This window comes from Danio rerio, chromosome 4 (assembly GCF_052040795.2).
Source record: "Danio rerio strain M-AB ecotype USA chromosome 4, GRCz13ab, whole genome shotgun sequence".
NCBI classification, from domain to species: Eukaryota; Metazoa; Chordata; class Actinopteri; order Cypriniformes; family Danionidae; genus Danio; species Danio rerio.
Genome location: NC_141024.2, coordinates 42524004 through 42542708, shown reverse-complemented (window position 1 = coordinate 42542708; position 18705 = coordinate 42524004). Strand labels below are relative to the sequence as shown.

Below are 18705 nucleotides of genomic sequence, written 5' to 3'. Positions count from 1 at the left end.
AATCACAGAGCTTGCGCTACGCGTCGTTGTGATGTGTAGTTACATTTTTTGAGAGGTGCACGTCAGCGATTGCCACGGCGTAGGGCTATGCGTCAGCGCCGTAGCATAAGCATGGGCTTGACGCAGAAGTATAAATCAGCCTTTAGAGGGACTATATCAGAAATAAGTCTCTTTCCTAACCCTCAACCGGAATGCAGCATAAGGTACCAACATATCAGTACAATCAACCTCACTAATGCAACAAAAAGTTGCCTTTCACAGTCTTTACCAAATGTCAACCTCCCTATGCTGCACTCCAGTGGAGAGGCGGAACCAAACATCTCCCCCTTTATTTGATTAAAAAGGATTAAAAGATACTGTCTCCTGGTCTTAAGATGATTGCTCCCACGTTGCCAGAGGTACTACTAAGTACTGTCTGGTGTTGGAGCGAGCAGCAGGCTTTTAAGCCACCAGTAGAGCCTATTCTTACAGTATTCGCCAGCTTTGAGATGATCGTTGGTTCCATTAAGCACTCAATTCAAGTCCTCTTTCCCTGTGAGTATGTGAACCCTGCAGCTTCGATAAATGTCCATTTCATACCCAGAAACATAACCAATATAGTATTAAAAGATAATATTGTAGATTATAGGATTAAAATCCTTAATTTCAGGTCCTTCTGTTTGCACTTCTGTCTCGTAGCACAGATAATGACCTGCTTGAAACCCTTTTTTTCATTTGTTTAATTCTGATAACAAAGAACAAGAGAGGAAAAATAGAAAAAGAAAATAGAAAACAACATAAGATTACTTGCATAGTATAGTAATAATTTTTGGCATATATGTGTAAAAGAGTCTAAGTGCTAAAATAAAAAACAAAATATCCTCTAACTACCTGCCAACACTATTCATTATTCTAAAGGTCTGTCTACGCTTGAAATCAAAGAAAAGAAAATACATGTTATACACTATCTCCCTTACTTTTCCACAAAACAGGAATAACATAAAAACAAGAACTACGGCACACTCAAAAACAAAAGAAAAAAAAGGTTTGATATTCATCCAACCAAGTTTGGGGTAACGTTCTCATAAACGGACCAATCTAAGGATTTTGGAAGCATATTTTCATAGCCATAGTCACTGTTGAGGTGGGCTTGCACGGTTCCTTGTACTTGCACAGTAACCATGTGTGTGGCAGCAGCACTGTCTAGCATTGATCTGATGAATGACACAACACAGCAAAAAAGTTAAGCAAAAACAAGTATGGTAACCTCCAAATACGTCAACTTTATCAACCATTGTCCCCAAGATCCAAATATGGAGGCAAACCAATTACTCAAGTGTTTGTCTTTTCCAGCATTTTCCTTGACTACTATCCACCTCTGGAGGTTAATATTTGTAATGTTGATGCAGCAGTGGTCCCCTTCAGCTTATCGGTCAGCTTTTCCCTTTCCAGTAAGGCTGAGAAGTCGATTGTTGATAGGTCTCATTCCATTTCATTATCCGATTGTCCTTCATCTGGGGAAAGATTATCTCTTTACTCTTGTTAACATATGCATTCTGTATTATCATTGACAGTAGCATGATTTCCTTCCATAGTAGGGTCCTCCTGTTGTTCCCCAGAGGCCGGCGGTTTTACATAAATCGACAGGTCCGCTGTTTCTCTTCCAACCAGTTCATGTTGTCCATGATGAAATTCAAGAGAGTCATTACTTGTTTTATGCTGCTTATGTACTTCCTGTGCTAGATTGCTACATTTTTTTTTTACTGTTTCTTAGCTTAGGAAATCTGGTACAATGGTTTAAACGGTACCAGGTGTTGTTTTTGTTTTGAACTTGTAATGCAGTTGATGTTGTTCTCGCTACTGTATAGTAGAGCTGGGCGATATGGCAAAAAAAATATCACAATAATTTTTTACATATCAGTTGATATCGATATTTATCACAATAAACGTAAAATCTTTATATTTATCAATTTTACAAGATTTTTTGTATGCCAATCGCTTTGCGCAGCTGATTTAACACATATAGTGAAATGTTTTAGCTGTCTGACAATATAAATAATAAAACAATAAACAAAAGAACAATCTTAATTCAGCATTTACTGTTTTGAACAACCAAAGAGATTATAAGTTATTGGATATTATTGTTCAACATCAGAAAAAAATAAAATAAAATCTTGTTTGGAACAAGTAAAGGTGAGTTAATGGTCAGAATTTTCAGTTTTCACATTTTAGTACAGTCAGAATACCCGAGTAAACAACAATTAAATACATACCTCCAATATAGTGTAGGGATAGTCTACAGTTTAACCCAAAGAATGACCAGTCTGGTAGATAAAGAAGAGCCGGAGTCAGAGATTTTAAAAAAATAAATTAAGTTTACTGAAGATAGTTTGCAGTTTCATTCGCAGAAGCCAGCTTCAACACTCTCAATGAGTTCCTAGGCCGCTCTGCTTACAGTTTCAACAATCGAACAATTATACTCTTTACACAAGTCCAGAAAGGGTGGGATCCAGGTAAACAGTTCTCATTGGTTACAATAGAAATAGACAATTCTAAATACATGCGTCAAAGAAACATAGTATCTACTTCCAGATATGGATGGCCTTAATGTGTGCGTCAAAGAAAGCATTGTATCTGTCTCCAGATATGGATGGCGACCTGATGCCTAGAGGTGAGGTCGCCTTAAGTTATTAGGAGCTGATCTCCGACCTGTAAAAAGCTAAACCAGGAAAACAATAGACACAAACGACCATCTGTGTTAAAGACTCAAGGATGTTTCTTGTACGTTCAGATGTGTTATCAGGCTGGTTCAAGACTGTTTCCATCAACAGTCTGCTGCAATATCTTGGCTACACACAGTCTGTCTCCACACAAAAAGGAATTACATTACTATTAATTATACTCAAAAACAGATCAATCAAACAGCTATAAAATTATAGGCAATATATCAGGACAATAAAACAGCTGTCTTCTTCTCCTCTGTATTGGACCTCCAGTCATAAGAACAGATGGAGAGAGAGAGAGAGAGAGAGAGAGGTCTCCATGACCTATGACCTGGTTTGTGTGTCTCCTGAAAACAGTTAAAATAGACAGGCAAAAAGAGAAACAAGGACACAGAACATTCTTGCAGTAAGCAGTTATAACTTATTCATTAGTTAACATCAATTCACAGTTAAATACTAAGAAACAGGATGATGAAAAGGATAAACGGTGGTCCATGATGAGACGGATTGGAAAGCAGAAATCCGAATCCTTCAATAGACTAATCAGAAAAAACAATTATCTTTAGTACAGGCATCTTAACTAAGTAAACTAAAGTTAAATAGATAACTGCAATTTAGACTAGTGAAATATAAACAGACTTGTCCTCTCTAATGCTGCGTTCACACTGGACGCGGCACGCGCGTCAAGCGCGAGTGATTTACATGTTAAGACAATGCAAACGCGCGAATAGACGTCCTGCGGCGCGAATGGTGCGATAGGCGCTGTGTGAATTGAGCGTTTTGCGCGTTTGACGCGCAAATCACTCAAATTCAGAAATCTCAACTTTGGGGGACATTCGCGTCGCATTAACCACTCAGGAGCTTGCTCTAGTTGCGTCCTTTTGACGTGACGAGAGGAGGCAGAATTTAAAATGGAGGAGCGGGTTATCGTTGTGGTGTGCGGCCATCCCAAGCTGTATGACAGCAGCTCATTTCACTACAGAAACAGGAGTAAAAAGGATCTTGCTTGAAAGAAAGTGTGTGAGGAGGTCGGACAATCTGGTAAGTAAATAAAACAGTACTCAATACTCATATATGTCTGTGTTTACGTATTGAGACTGCAAGCTGAAGCCAGCTACTTCAGCTTATTAAAACCATAATTATGTGACAACTACTTTCCCACTTATGGGTTGTTGTTTATTCAGAGGAAGTGTGCAGTAGAAGTGGAAGAGTCTGAGGGACACATATTTGAAGGAGAGGAGAAAGGAGACGGAGAAGAGAAGTGGGTCAGCAGCAGGGTCAGGGAAGAAGTGGAAGTTCTCTGCGGTACTGTCTTTCCTCGACCCCTTCGTGTCCCCGCGGGTGACAAGAGGGAACATGGAGAGGGGGGGTGAGGAGAGTCAGCCCGCAGGGTACGAGGGGGAGACAGAAACAGCAGCAGAAGGGCAGTCAGAGACAGGTGTGTTTGCAAGTAATGACAACAGAACATATTATTTGTTTTTTTATGATTAAAAAGTCAAGTTATTTCTTTGTGACGGATGCCATATTTATATTTTGTAGTCATATTTTTTCCTGACAATTTACAGGTGCTATAATATGCATGCAATAATGCTTATGTAATGCACATATAATTCTGATAAACAGCTGAACCATACTGATTACTGCATGAGCAGCAAATGAACATTCTATATGTTTCATAGATGAACAACTCTATAACTTGCAAGTAGTTAAATGAATCAATACTCAACTTTGTTACCTTTCCAAAACATTAGGTAAGTGAAGCAGATAACATGAAGTTATAGGACATAACTGACTATTGTGGTAATTACTGTGAATTGTCTTCAATTCACATATATTGTCCTCATATTAACATATGTGTTACTAGGAAACTAGCAAAGGTTGATATTGTTATAATATTCATCAATATAATAATTATATTAACTTTTTTTGCTCATGCAGTCATCATTCATTAATGGTTTAGCTTCTCATGAAATTAACTTGTGAGTGAATGGACAGAAGTTAAGCATGAATTCATGCATTTGACAGAACCTTTATTGTAATAATACCCATAATTTCTTACCAGACATGACTGGATCCTTTCTGGGTAGTGAGCCTGGATCCACTTTGCCAGAACCTGCTGCTGCTTCTGCCTCCCCTCTTGGCCCTTCGACGTCTGCGGCTGTTCCCACAGGTGTGTACAGACAAAAATGACCATGTTCACATCCATAGTTCATGTAACATAATACTGACGATTGTTAATTTAGTCCTTGTCAGTCTTATCATTGTACAAACTGTATTATTTCATACAGCCTCAAGAAAAAGAGCTCATAAGAGACAGAGAGAGGAGCCATGGGAGGTGGAGCGGCAGCTTCTGGAAGCACTGCGAAACTGTCCGTCATCATCTCCACGCTCAGAGGATGAGCTCTTCCTATTGAGTTTGCTTCCCACCTTGCAGAGATTGCCACCTCAGACAAAAGAGTTTATAAAATTTCAAATACATAAATTAATATCTGAAAGCAGCAGTGTTCTGCTTAATTTGGAAACATTGGAGGCCACAAAATAGATTTTTCTTTTGTAAACAGAGGCAGCAATCTCTGCAGGGAATGAACCACACTTCCTTTTCTCCTCTCCCTCATTAGGTCCCTCACTGTTCCCTCTTTCAAGCAAGATCATTTTTATTCCTGTGTGTAAATAGTTGTATAAATGTTTTTTTTTTTTGTATATAGTGTTGTTTTGTAATTTAAATTTATTAATACAATTAAATGTTTTGTGAAATGTGTCAGGAATCTCGAAAACAAAACAAACTTAACCGCACTCATTTCGGGCGCCCCCCTGGATGTACAGCGCCCTTAGCATTTGCCTATACTGCCTATGCCACGGGCCAGCCCTGTTGGCGAGTCTGATAAACTTTACATAACATGCTGTGATTTAAGTTTAGTAACATAACTTTCTAATTCAAGATTTAAGATCTTTGTGTCTCAAGAATGTGTCTGTAAAATGTCAGCTTAAAACACCCACCAGGCTATTTGTTATAGCTTTTAGAATGTTGGGGTTTTCTGCTTTAAAAGTGGATTAAACAAGTTTTTTTAAAATTATGTTAAAATGTTTGGATTAAAAGTTTTGATCAACTTCAATTACTGAATGTCTGTGTATGTGAGAGAGATAGCAGCTTTGTTGTGTGAAGTGGAAAACGAGGGAGAAATTTATCATATTCTGACTGCAACAGTAAGTGGCAAAAAAAGCTTAACAAAAAAGACTTTTATTTTGGCGTTGCGTCTGACGTCATAAGGCTGCGCCGCTCCCGCGCTGATTCAACAGGAGAAAGGTTTGTTTTAAAACTTTTACACAGATATTTCCGATTGATTAAAGTTTCAGGTTTTTCATCTGATACCAAAATATGTACCTGCTGTTAAGAATATTATTTTAACCCTTTTATACAATGTAGTACAATTTTACTCACAGTAATGAGGGCTATTGTTTAAACAACAGAAATGTGTGTAAGTGGTGTTTTAATAAAGGTTTAATATATTAAATAGCATAATGTCTTTTTATTTTAAGTATGCATCACTATATATGAAAAATGAAGTAACTTTACTAGTTTTTTTCAGGTTATTTGTGTCTATTGTTTCTTGCTCAGACTTACCTGATTTCTTTTTGTTAATGACTCTCATATAAAGAAACTGTTGAAGCAAGTGTTGAAGAGAAGTTATTTTGTTTCTGTTCATTGTTTTATTCATTTTAAATAGGACATTTTTATTGTTTTGTTAATTTTAAACAGGAACAAAGTGTCCAAATGCAGAGGAAAACTGCTGAAACAACTGATCTCCACACTGTTATAAAGATGGTGTATATTAAAGAGGAGAGTGAAGATGTGAAGATTGAAGAAACATTCACAGTCAAAAAGGAAGATCTGCAGGAACAAACAGGTTGATTTCCATTCTTAAAGACCAACTCAGTCATTTTATCCTCATTCAGATATATTTTAATAATAAAAATACTAAATTAAATCCATCTTGCAGACCTGAGTGTGCTGCCTAGTTATCCTAAATGCACATAAGCACTCATTGAAAGACAGGAATGAGTTTCTTTCTTGTGCTCATGTCTTTTGTCATTACTTTATGTATTATTAGTCTCCCATTTTCTCTACCCTCCCAAGGTTATTGCTTTTCTTGTTCTTCTACTGTTTTTGTAAAGCGCCCTTGTGCTATATAAAATTAATCAAAAACAATAAATTAAAAAAGTTTAACTGAGCTGACGATGTTTGACCTACAGTATTCTCATAGAAGATATCTGCTATTACAGTGGTAGTTTTGGCTTAGTACTTTCCATTTGCATATGTCTCGTTGATCACAATTCCCTTTTTCATCAACTTCTTTATGGGTTTAAACTTGTTTCTAGTAGTTGTTACTAGTTCTCACAGATAGTATCTGAGTTACACCATTATTATTATAACCAATTTCCAGGGCTATTGTGTTTAAACAGGGTTTCTGTGGGGTCTTAAAATGTCTTAAATTCCAAAATCTAAATTTTAGGCCTTAAAAAGTCTTAAATTTACTGAAATATTGTGCTGTAGGTCTTAAATATTTTTTAAACAAGTCTTGCTACCCAATCTGGCTAAAACACATACAATCACCAACAATCCATCTCAATAAAACAGTATACTTTTTATTCTAAAAGGACATTTTAACTCTATTCATCATAATGATATAATTATTTTCCTTACAATAACATTTGTTTAAACATGCTCCATGTATTTACTGCTGAGCACATCGACCTGGACAGAATGATGTGCATAGATTTATTATAGTTTTTAAAACTTTTAAAACATTTCGTTCATTTGTTTTTTTTTTATTTTAAAGAAGTTTATTTTGGAAAAAAAGTGTGTGGATACAAGTAAAGCTTGCTTTCTTTTTTTGCTAAAATATTTAAAATATTATTATTTTTTATTATTCATTTATTATTGTATTAATAAATGTATTAAATTCTAATATTTTTTTGTTAGGGCAAATAAAAATCTTTTTCATCTGGGCCATTTGACTTTAGCCCTTTATGAGTTTAAATTTTCATTCATAATGGTCTTAAAATGTCTTAAACTCTTAAATTTAACTTGGTGACGACACATGCAGAAACCCTGATTTAAAGTATGTCAGAAAACGTGGACACCCCCAATTTGAAATAAGCTGAATGAAATGGACACCAAAATAATTCTTATAAAACATTGTACAGTATTCTAAACTATATGATGTTGCTGTGGGACGACGCAAGACAAAACAAACAAATTATAGTGGAACAATAACATTTAGCATTGCACTGACTACAACTGGCCAACAAACTAGTCTAAAAATGACTTTAGCTGCTTAAGAAATAGATTACTGCATACTGATGATATGCAGAAATTTGAGTTAATAGTTCATCAGTATTGACCATATTCTTCCCATACCAGCAGGTTTCGCCTTGGAATCTTTTTGCCTGACACTTGTTTTAAAGAATTAATTTTTAGATCCTAAAAACAGTGTTATACTACTTAGGCATGGGGCGATATCAGTTTTCAAGGTATATCACGGTTTAAAAAAGGTCAAGGTTTTAAAACCGTATATTTAAGTTTTTATTTTTCGTTTTAAGTTTTTCAAGGCAACATTATCTCCAGCAGAAAAGATATCTAAAGATGCAGTTTTAAATCATAAAGAAATGTTTTTAAAATAAAAGAAGACAGCAGAAGTTTAGGATTCATTAGAATGATTCAATCTGACATGTTTACTCCTATAAAATAATTTAAAAGTTTCTCAAAAAAAAAAATATATATTGTGTTCAGAGGGGGAAAAGTGTTTGTTTTTTACCCAGACATTTAAAAAAATATATATTTTAGAGCAGTAATCACAGTACTGTGATATCTTTATTCAAGGTTATCATACCGTCAGAATCTTATACTGGCCCATGCCTAATGCTGCTTGATGTTGCAAAGTCATATTTTCTAATTTTATTATTTTCTTTGTATGTATAGTCATGAACACACTTGTTTGTAGAGCAAGTAGCCGTTTATTATTCCTGGTCATTTCTCCAACAGGCAACTGAAGTTCTAAAACAATAGCATATGATATCAGGGCCCCATTTCAGATAGAAGGTTAAGTAAACACTTAGACTATGTTAACCCTGAAATGAGAAAAAACTCTGGGTTTTCAGTTTCAAAATGGCAGGTTTGTCAAACTTAAGAAAGTAGGGTAAGCCTGTTTCTGAAAGAGAGGTAACTTCAACTCTGAGTCAGTTACCGAGGTCACTTACTCTGTGAATCTAACCTGGTCATGAGCAGGTTTTATTCTCTAAACTCCAGGTTTCTGTCGGCCTCATCCCTTTTTTAAAGATGAAGCAGTATTTCTTGCCTTAGCCTTATGTTTCCAGCCACCTATTTTTATGTGTAGTTTGGATAGGCCATGAGCATAAAAAATCGGTCGATAGAAACTTCATTATGCACTTAACTTTTGAAATATAAGCATAAAAACATGCGCAAAACTGAGTTGGATAAACTTTTTGTTCAATAAGAAAAGATAAACTTACAAAAACTACGTAAGCACTTTTACTGAACAAATTTCAATAAGCACATTAAAAAGATTTTGTTATAAGATCATATGATGATGAAAATGTGTGTGAATGGACAAACCAGCAGGCTGACCACACTGTAAAACAGCTGAAATGTTGTTTTGCCTTCACCGTTTTAGTATTAATGTTATTATATTATTAATGATCTCCAGTGTGGGGTTATTGCTGTGTATCTTTAGGTTGGCATTGGCTATACAACGCCACTAGAGGGAGCTATAAGTACACAAAAGGTCCAGCTGGATGTATGTATGTTATGTTGTTTGGAAATCGCCAGTAAGGCGACATTTTAGGCAACATTGATGGATCTGGCAACCCATGGATGGTAGACATAGACATTACTCAAAAACAAGTGTCATTTAAGATACAGGGGTCGATGTCATTGTCGTTCCAGAAAAAAATTATTAAGAGACATTTTAAGGAGAAACTACCTGCCCTTGGACATGTGACATGGCCGTTACTTGGGCCAGGGCAAGTTGCTTTGGATGTAGTGGGAGTTGCCAGGCTTCTGTTTAAAGAGGTGGAAAACACTCAGAGGACGATGTGTATGTAATTAGAAATTTGCGTACTGCCCTTCTGGGCCGACCGGCGATTACAAAGCTTGGACTGATGGCACGATTAGACAGCATTGACATTAAAACACTAAAGCTAAGCTACCCAAAATTGTGCAGTGGTTTGGGAGAAGTACAACAACCATATGTGATCAGTGTGAAACCAGGAGCCACTCCATTCTCTTTCAAACTCCGTGACAAATCCCGCTACCTTTAATGGGAAAAGTAAAGAGGAGCTGCATTGGATGGAGACGTTGGGTACACATAATTTCAGCCAAAGGAATTAGTCCTGACCCAATAAAGACAAAAGCTATTAGAAACATGACAGCCCTCTAATGTAAGCAAATTAAGGAGCTTCCAGGGAATGGTAAATCAGCTAGGAAGGTCCATTCCCCAACTGGCTAAGAAAGACAAAGCTCTTCGCGATCTGCTGTTGAAAAAGAACTGTTGGTTTTGGGGCACAGAGCAGGCTAAAGCGCTTTAAACTCTGAAAGACGCATTGTCGTCTGCACTTGTTTTAGCAATTTATGACAAACAGAGACTGCAAAGTGTCAGCTGATGCTTCATCCTATGGACTGGGGGCTGTCCTAATGCAGTGGTAGCAAGAAGGATGGAAGCCTATAGCTTATGCATCAGGATCTATCACCCAGACCAAGTAGAGGTATGCACAAGTGGAAAAAGAGGCATTGGGTCTCACATGGGCGTGTGAAAGATTGAGAGACTTTCTTATTGGCAAGCATTTTGAAATGGAGACCGATCACAGGCCATTACCGAGTCTCTTGGGTCACAATCTGGATGCTCTTCCCTCTCGTATCCAGAGATTTGAATGTGGCTGATGCGATACTCCTACTCCATTGTTCATGTGCCAGGAAAGAGCTTGTGGGTAGCTGATACTTTGTCACACACTCCTGTAAAACAGAGTGAGTCACAAGAAAGAGAGGGAGTTCATGCTGGAAAACAAAACATACCTGTTGGTGGTGACTACTACTCCAGATATGTGGAATTCTGATTACGGACAATGGGCCACAATTCTTTGGGCACTCATTTGCATCCTTTGCAGCATTGTTTACTACAAAGCTACCCCATTGACAAAATATACTTGACAACTAGAATTAACAACGAACATGTGGTATAGCGGTGTAAGAATTGAAATATTGCAAATATTCTGATATCTTTGACAATTCAAAACATGAGCTGAAAACAGAGACTGGTGACTTCACAACCCACCAGGGAGGAATGCGGGAAAAACCAGTTCCTGCTGCATTTGCATCTGAGTCTGCTTCATCCCCCCAACTCACACATATGGTCATTTCAATGTTTGAATGTTCTAGAATTAACCAAACTGACTTTAACTATCATGTTTGATATCATTTGAAATGTCTCAGTGCGATTGGTACAATGGTCTCATTCTCTCAGAAATAGACATAATCAGAACAATAAATATATAACTTCAGGCATCTTTTGATCCACTGTGAGGGGTGTGACACTAAGTGTGAATGCCTTTTGTTATACATTCACACCCCCTTCCTTGAGGGAATTCTTGGATTATTTAAGGTAAGGACTAAGAAAAGCTCAGGGCGATTCTGCCTAACCAGATCAGCCCATAACATGGGGTCTGCCCCATGTTATGTATATTTCAAAGTCAGGAATGCATCTTTTTCATCTTGGATTTATCTTTGATAATTTGATGTTTTGTATTGATCATTTATGAATTGACTGATTGAATTGGCATTATACATTTACCTGACTAATAAATTGTTATGTTTTGAATGATTCAAACAGAGTTCGTGTTATTATCTTTAGTAGATTGTGGTAATTTCATAGCACCACAAGCCCCTGTTCAGGTTAGTAGCGGACTAGAACACGGTAGACGGAGCATTGCGGCACGTTACACGATGTCTCTAGAGCTCCGACTAACAAATTGGCATTTATTCATGTATACTTAGGCTGTAAAAGGATATCTAAGGGGATAGTCCTTCACCCGATAAACTTTTAATACTATTTAGATAGTATAGTGATTATTCAAAGTTACTACTAGTTTAAGTACGACTGGTCTGCTTAATTCTATAGTAATGATCGTTATATGACTAAATAGCTCTGTCTGATTTAGGAGGTAGCAGACCTATGGGGACCGCATAAAAAATATCCTAATCTGAGTAAGTAGGGTTCTGCCTTTTTAGGATAGCGGTCAATCGCCCCTGTTTAGTGACCAAGACTGACACGCTTGTGCTTAAGATATTGTATACTCGGCCGGTACAAGATTCAGGATGTTATAGAGATCCCAATGAACGAGAATAACATAAAATGATGAACCGAAGAGAATATTCAATCATAATCTAAAATAATTTGAAAGGAAACAAAATAACCTTCTCAATGTTTTATAATTGGAGTCAGATAAAACGAGGATAAATATATTAATATTCTAAACCACCTCATACTAAAATTGGAGTCAGATATGAGTTAAGTTTAATATAAATCAACATTGTGCACTGGAAAGACCGAACATGCAGTGAACCTTCATCCACCATTGGATACCGTCATTGGACCAACTGGCTGGACCTTACAGCGGTAACTCAAATGTTAACTGGAGGGTGACATTAACATTTGTGTTGTCTTTGACAGCCCAGTTTGTTGTCGTGATTGCTTTAATTTTAATAGCTTCTTTTAAAATATCATTGTTTTCGGAAAAATGGTGGCATTTAATCACAAATGCACGCAGTGTTCATCCACTGGTTTGCTGCGTAGAGTGCGGTGTGCCCAGTCCAGAAGTGAAGTCTTCTTGAGGTTCAGGGTATCTTTCAAGAGACCAGCTACAAATTCCGTCACTCGTCTGCCGTGCTCCTGCCCTTCTTTAACTCCTTTAATGCAAAGATTTGAGCGGCGAGACCTCTCCTCAAGATCCTCGATTTGGTCTCTCAGCACAGCCAGCTACTTTTTCACGATACTAAACGCTTTTTCCAGGGTAGTAAGAGAGTCAGAGAATCTACCCAACAAAGACTCCAGACCAGGCTTTCGCTCTTCTGCTGCTTCCACTCTTGCGTTAATGTGCTCCACATCATTGTGTAACTCTGTCCGAAGCTGGTCAATTTGTTTGCAAGTTCATTTGACTGTGCAACGGCCTTTTCTTCAATTTTAGCATTCAAATCGATTTTTAGTGCATCAATAGCTTGAAGGACCGCACTGTTATCACTCGCTGGAGCCATCTCCGCTCCAACCGGAAGTCCAAAACAAACAATATAACAATAATCACAATGTGTTACGCCCTCGGGGCGAAACAAGTAAAAAATAAGAGGGGGAAGCCAAAAATCACGTTACAAAAGTTTTATTTAAGCCCACTGTGATCAAACATTAGGCAAGAACGCCCCGCCAACTCGCACGCCGCTGGTCTCCGTCCCAACCCTTAGCCGGAAGAATCAGACTCCCAAACAGTGGCAGGACGCTGATAAAGGAGCGCTCACTTAGACTCAGGTGTTCCCCATCCACCTGATTATGCCCCGCAATGTTACAGCGCATCTGTAGAGGGAGCAAAACAGACACACAGACAGACACGGAAGACAAATGACAGCGCAGCAGGCGTCACACAATGAAACACAAAACCCTCAGCACTTTTAACTCAAATGAAGGTGAAAAAAAAAACTTCAAATCATTTCAGGCCAGCAGATCCGTTAGATTTGAAAACTGGGAAAAATAATAATGACAATATTAGTACGGGGAGAAAAAACAAGAGCAACAAATTTAATGAAAATTTGGGCAAAGAAAACAAAAACTTTAGCTTCTTACCCACGGAGCGGAGGGTTCAAGGGAAATGAGAGGAGAATGGCGAATGTGGAGGTGTGGATGTGAAGGTTGCAGGCGTCGGCGAACCCAGCCGGAACATGCATGATTACGTGCTGTCATGGCTTTGCAATAAAAAAAGTGTTATAATAGAGGCCAATACAGAAAAAAACGGCCATGAATATAACAAAAAGGGAGTAAATTTGCCCAGAGTGTTGTAGCGAAATTAGCTCAGTTTATGAAAATTAATAATCAATAATAATGAGTTATTAATATTCCGGCTTAATCTTCTGTCATTTGTTTAAACAAATATATAATTGTATATGATTCCGCCCCCTCGGCCGAGCAGACTTTCAGATTATAAATATTAATTATCAACATCAACGAATTATTATTAATTATTGACATTCTGGATTAACTTATTGTTAATTTGACCAAATAAATATAATTAGACCTCGCCCGAGCAGACTCTGTAATGACATATTTATTTATAGAGGGAACTATTGCTACTCCTTGTGAAGTAGATTAATCATTCAGAAGTTTTGATCAACTTTATAGCAGCTGTAGGGAATCTATCGTTTCAGTGACTTTTTCTGTGAGGCAAACAATACAATCCATTTGATTATAATAGGGTTTATTGACTAGTCTGACATATGACGAACAAACGCACCAACATAACAAAATATAGAACAAATGTATACTGCATGTAGTTATATACGGGTCTATAAAACATATAACAAACAGAAAAGTGAGGAAATAGAGATTTCAGATAAGGAGTGGCAAATCTACCTCAGTTTCACACACTATTAAGGATCACCAAGATTATAAAAACACCTTTTTGATAAAGGGGCACAGCTTATTCGCATTACTAAAGTACCTGGAGTTTAGGATTTCTCGGCCTCTCTCTCTGCTAGTTTCTTGCGGTGTGCTGGAGTTCCTTTGATGTCCTTTCTTGATGCGTGGAGTTTGCAATGCAGTTCGGAGGATACGCGATCACAACTTAAACTGAGTTTTACTTTGCCGGAAAAATAAGAAAACGTGGGCTCGGATGAGCCACGCGGTCAGAGAAAAATGTGGTCTGCCCCCATGAAAAGAGGGTGCACCTCTCGAAAGACTGTTTTCAGGACTTCTGCTCTGAGTTGTGCATGCAGCTTGGTTTTTAACTTTGGTCTGGCCACAACCCCTTTTCCCAACAACTGACCAACAGTCTCCTGGCAAAGTTTGAGCGGGAGTTTTTCTTTGTCTCTGGCCCGCTAATATGCAAAATAAGAGTCCGCCCGAAAGCATGTGGAGAGACCTTACGTCAGAGCATTAATTAATGTAAGCCGTGGTGATTATGATCATGCGCTACGCATCATGTGTTGTAAAATGGCAGGAGGAACATTTTGATACTAAACACTAAAGTGTTAAGAAGTGCATCAACAGACTTTGGGTGTACTTACACTATACTATCCGAACCGTGCCCAGGCCCGTTTCTCAGATCGTTTGAGAAGTGCGAGTGTGCTGAATCGGGCTCAGGAACGGTTCACTTTGCCGGCCCTGGCCCGGTTGGAAGAGGTGGGCATGAGCGTGGTTTACTTGGGCTTGTAGTGTGAGTGCAAAACGCGCCAAAGCCCGAAACTGAAAGCAGGACGTGAGTTTTAAGGGAGTGTTTCATATGGATCTATTAATCAATCTTACTGTTCAATGAACACAAACTGCCATAGTTTTATAAAGACACAAACACCTCACTGCATGACAGCTGCGCGCCTTCAGCAAACCTCCTCATTCCTGTACCACGAGGGCTTTAAGATTGTTTATGAGCGCCAAAAGTGGTGGATCTGTTCGGCAAAATATCTGACGGCTTGTCATCGCATCCCTAAGGACTATTTGACTGCATGTCACTGCATAACAAACGACTAAAACGAAATAACTAGAGAATTCTCCACTGTGCTGAGCGAGAGCGCTTCCCTACTGAACAACGCAGCGCAGCATCAATGACGTAAGCGTGCCCACGCCTGATTGTGGTGTAAGTGCGGGCCATCGAGGGAGACGGGAGGGGGGACAAGCATGCCTTGGCCTGGTTCGAGGCAACTGTACATAGTGTGAGTATGGCCTATGTGGCACCAGGAGTCATGAACCCACGCAGAGGAGACTCAGACCCCTTTATAAAATCAATACGTAATTTTTATCTATGGACTGTACGTTACAGTGTACTGAATTTTTTAATTTTTTTTATTTCAAAGCATCTTTACAGAATACGTCAAAAAATGGATGTCCCCAAATATCAGTTAATTTGCTGAAACACAGAGAAGGATTTTTTTCAAATAAACCTTAAAATCACCCTAGACTAGATTAAAATGACCCAACAACACACAAGGGGAAAGGTACGTGCACATTCCAGCCTTTATGCAGATGCTGTACAGGTATGTCTTATGTCTGCAAGGCAAAAATTCAGCTGTTACCCCAGAACTTTTTTTCTGATGTGTTTACCAGTCAGGCACATAAACAAGTATTCATATACTTGAATATATATGAATAAATACAAACATAAATAGTGAATATACACGAATATTAATAGGCCATTAACTGCTTTTTTTCTTTGTCTTATCAATATGACCAAAATTACTTTTATGAGAAACTCTCATAACTATTTAGACTGACACAGTTTTAATTTACTATAACTTCTATGTTAAGCGGCTTTGACACAATTTACGTTGTAAAAGCACTAGATATATAAAGATGAATTGAATTGCATCTGCTTTAATATGTACAGGTTAATGGATTTAACAAAATATGATCTGATTTATTTTACTTTTAATGTGCATCAAAATTACAGTGTGTAGCCAATGTTTCCAGTGTCTTTTCACTTTTCAGCTTTTGATGAGAGTTTTTAAGACTTAATAAAAACTAATGTTTTATTTATTTATTTATTTCAGACCTAATTGAACAGAATGAGGGGAGTAAAGAGGAGGAACATCATGTCAAAATTGAGGAAAAAACTAATTTACATACTGATGGTGTTTTGAAAAGGAGAGACCAGAATCGTTTCACCTGCACTCAGTGTGGAAGGAGTTTGGCAAACAAAAGCAAACTTAAGATTCACATGAGGATTCACACTGGAGAGAGACCATTCACATGCACTCAGTGTGGGAAGAGTTTCATCCGTTCATCATCCCTTAATGTACACATGATGAGCCACACTGGAGAGAAACCATTCTCTTGCACTCAGTGTGGAAAGAGTTTAGCAAGCAAAAGCAAACTTAAGATTCACATGAGGATTCACACTGGAGAGAGACCATTCACATGCACTCAGTGTGGGAAGAGTTTCAGCCAATCATCACACCTTAATGAACACATGATGATTCACACTGGAAAGAAACCATTTACATGCACTCAGTGTAGGAAGAATTTTTATTGCTCATCACACCTTAATCAACACATGAGGATCCACACTGGAGAGAAACCATTCACATGCACTCAGTGTGAAAAGAGCTTCAGCCAATCATCACACCTTAATGAACACATGATGATTCACACTGGAAAGAAACCATTTACATGCACTCAGTGTAGGAAGAATTTTTATTGCTCATCACACCTTAATAAACACATGAGGATCCACAGTGGAGAGAAACCATTCACTTGCACTCAGTGTGGTAAGAGTTTCAGCTGATCATCATCCCTTAATCTACACATGAGGATCCACACTGGAGTGAAACCATTCACATGCACTCGGTGTGGGAAGAGTTTTACCTGCTCATCACACCTTAATCTACACATGAGGATCCACACTGGAGAGAAACCCTTCACATGCACTCGGTGTGGGAAGAGTTTTAACTGCTCATCCTCCCTTAATCGACACATGAGGATCCACACTGGAGAGAAACCATTCACTTGCACCCAGTGTGAAAAGAGCTTCAGCCAATCATCACACCTTAATGAACACATGATGATTCACACTGGAAGGAAACCATTTACATGCACTCAGTGTAGGAAGAATTTTTACTGCTCATCACACCTTAATAAACACATGAGGATCCACACTGGAGAGAAACCATTCACTTGCACTTAAGCTGCGGTCACACTGGACTTTTATGCCCATTGACTTCCACACTGGAGAGAAACCATTCACATGTACTCAGTGTGGGAAAAGCTTAAACCAATCAGAAAACCTTAATAAACACATGAAGGTCCACTCTGGTGTGAAAGAGTATATGTGCTTTAAGTGTGAGAAGACTTTTATTTCAGCTCCAAAAACTGCACCAAGCGATTCACACTGGAGAGACCGTACAATTGTTCAAACTGTGACAAGAGGTTTAATCAGTTAACACATCTGAAAACACAAAAGAGGATTCACACTGGAGAGAAACGTACAGATCTGATCAGTGTCTACAGAGTTTCGCTCATTCGCAGCAGCTTAAAAAACACATGGACAAAAAGTTGCACACATGACATGAATGCAGCAAAACATTTTCTCACAGGATGTTTCATGTCTGAATAATGTTTGAAAAGGCTGAGTAACGGTATACTGTTTTCCTACACTGCAGTAGGTGGGGTTGTAAATGTGTCGCGCTCCTCGCATTTATGTAAACACAATGATGGCAGCTGAGAGAAGAACAGTTTCATAAACATCTGGCAAACAGCACCTCTGCGGCTTGAAATCTCATCTGTTATCCACTCTCCAGTGTGTTCATGTAGGTAGTGTTGTGTTGGATGATGTTATCTGTCTGATTCCCTGAATGAGAAATCCAGGTTGGAGTATGTGGTAAATCGTGACTGGATGCCTGCATTGCTCATCAATGGATATATAAAAGTTGTTGTGTTAGCTACTCATGAGTCCTCATGTCAAGACCTCCCATCTCATTGATTATTTAACCTTATGGTTTTGTTTTGCATAACTTATATCATGTAGTTAACGTGTTGTTGTGATTATATCCTAAGTTCTTTATCTTCATTAGTATCCCTAGACATTTGTTGGTTGCATTGATTGATTGTTGTATGAGTTACATTTTATAATAAATCATTTGCATTCAGGTTATTTTGTTGGCTCATCTCTCTTTTGTGCTGCGACTCAAACAAGCGGGTCATAACACTTTGTAAAATGTGTCCGGTTGTATCCGAGATTTTGT

At 38.1% G+C, this 18705-nt stretch overlaps 1 protein-coding gene and 1 long non-coding RNA gene across 3 annotated transcripts in view; one reads left to right on the top strand and one right to left on the bottom strand.

Moving 5' to 3' along the window:
• The window catches only part of LOC148680839 (uncharacterized), a 785675-nt gene that overhangs the window by 258127 nt on the left and 508843 nt on the right, over nucleotides 1–18705 (bottom strand). The gene's annotated exons all lie outside the window — the stretch shown is intronic.
• LOC148680908 (uncharacterized) lies at nucleotides 5968–18614 on the top strand. 2 transcript variants are annotated; one of them, XM_088650719.1, is made up of 3 exons: nucleotides 5968–6006; nucleotides 6460–6607; nucleotides 16516–18614. In XM_088650719.1, exons 2-3 carry the CDS (start codon nucleotides 6475–6477, stop codon nucleotides 17247–17249), a joined length of 867 nt encoding a protein of 288 aa, XP_088506845.1. In that variant the 5' UTR covers nucleotides 5968–6006; nucleotides 6460–6474; the 3' UTR covers nucleotides 17250–18614. The 2 variants fall into 2 exon arrangements, with proteins under 2 accessions (XP_088506845.1, XP_088506844.1); XM_088650718.1 differs by having other exon boundaries at nucleotides 5968–6178.

Coding starts and splice junctions, on each gene's coding strand:
- LOC148680908 (XM_088650718.1), top strand. Junction 6,608..16,515: donor AGATCTGCAGGAACAAACAG/GTTGATTTCCAT, acceptor TATTTATTTCAG/ACCTAATTGAACAGAATGAG.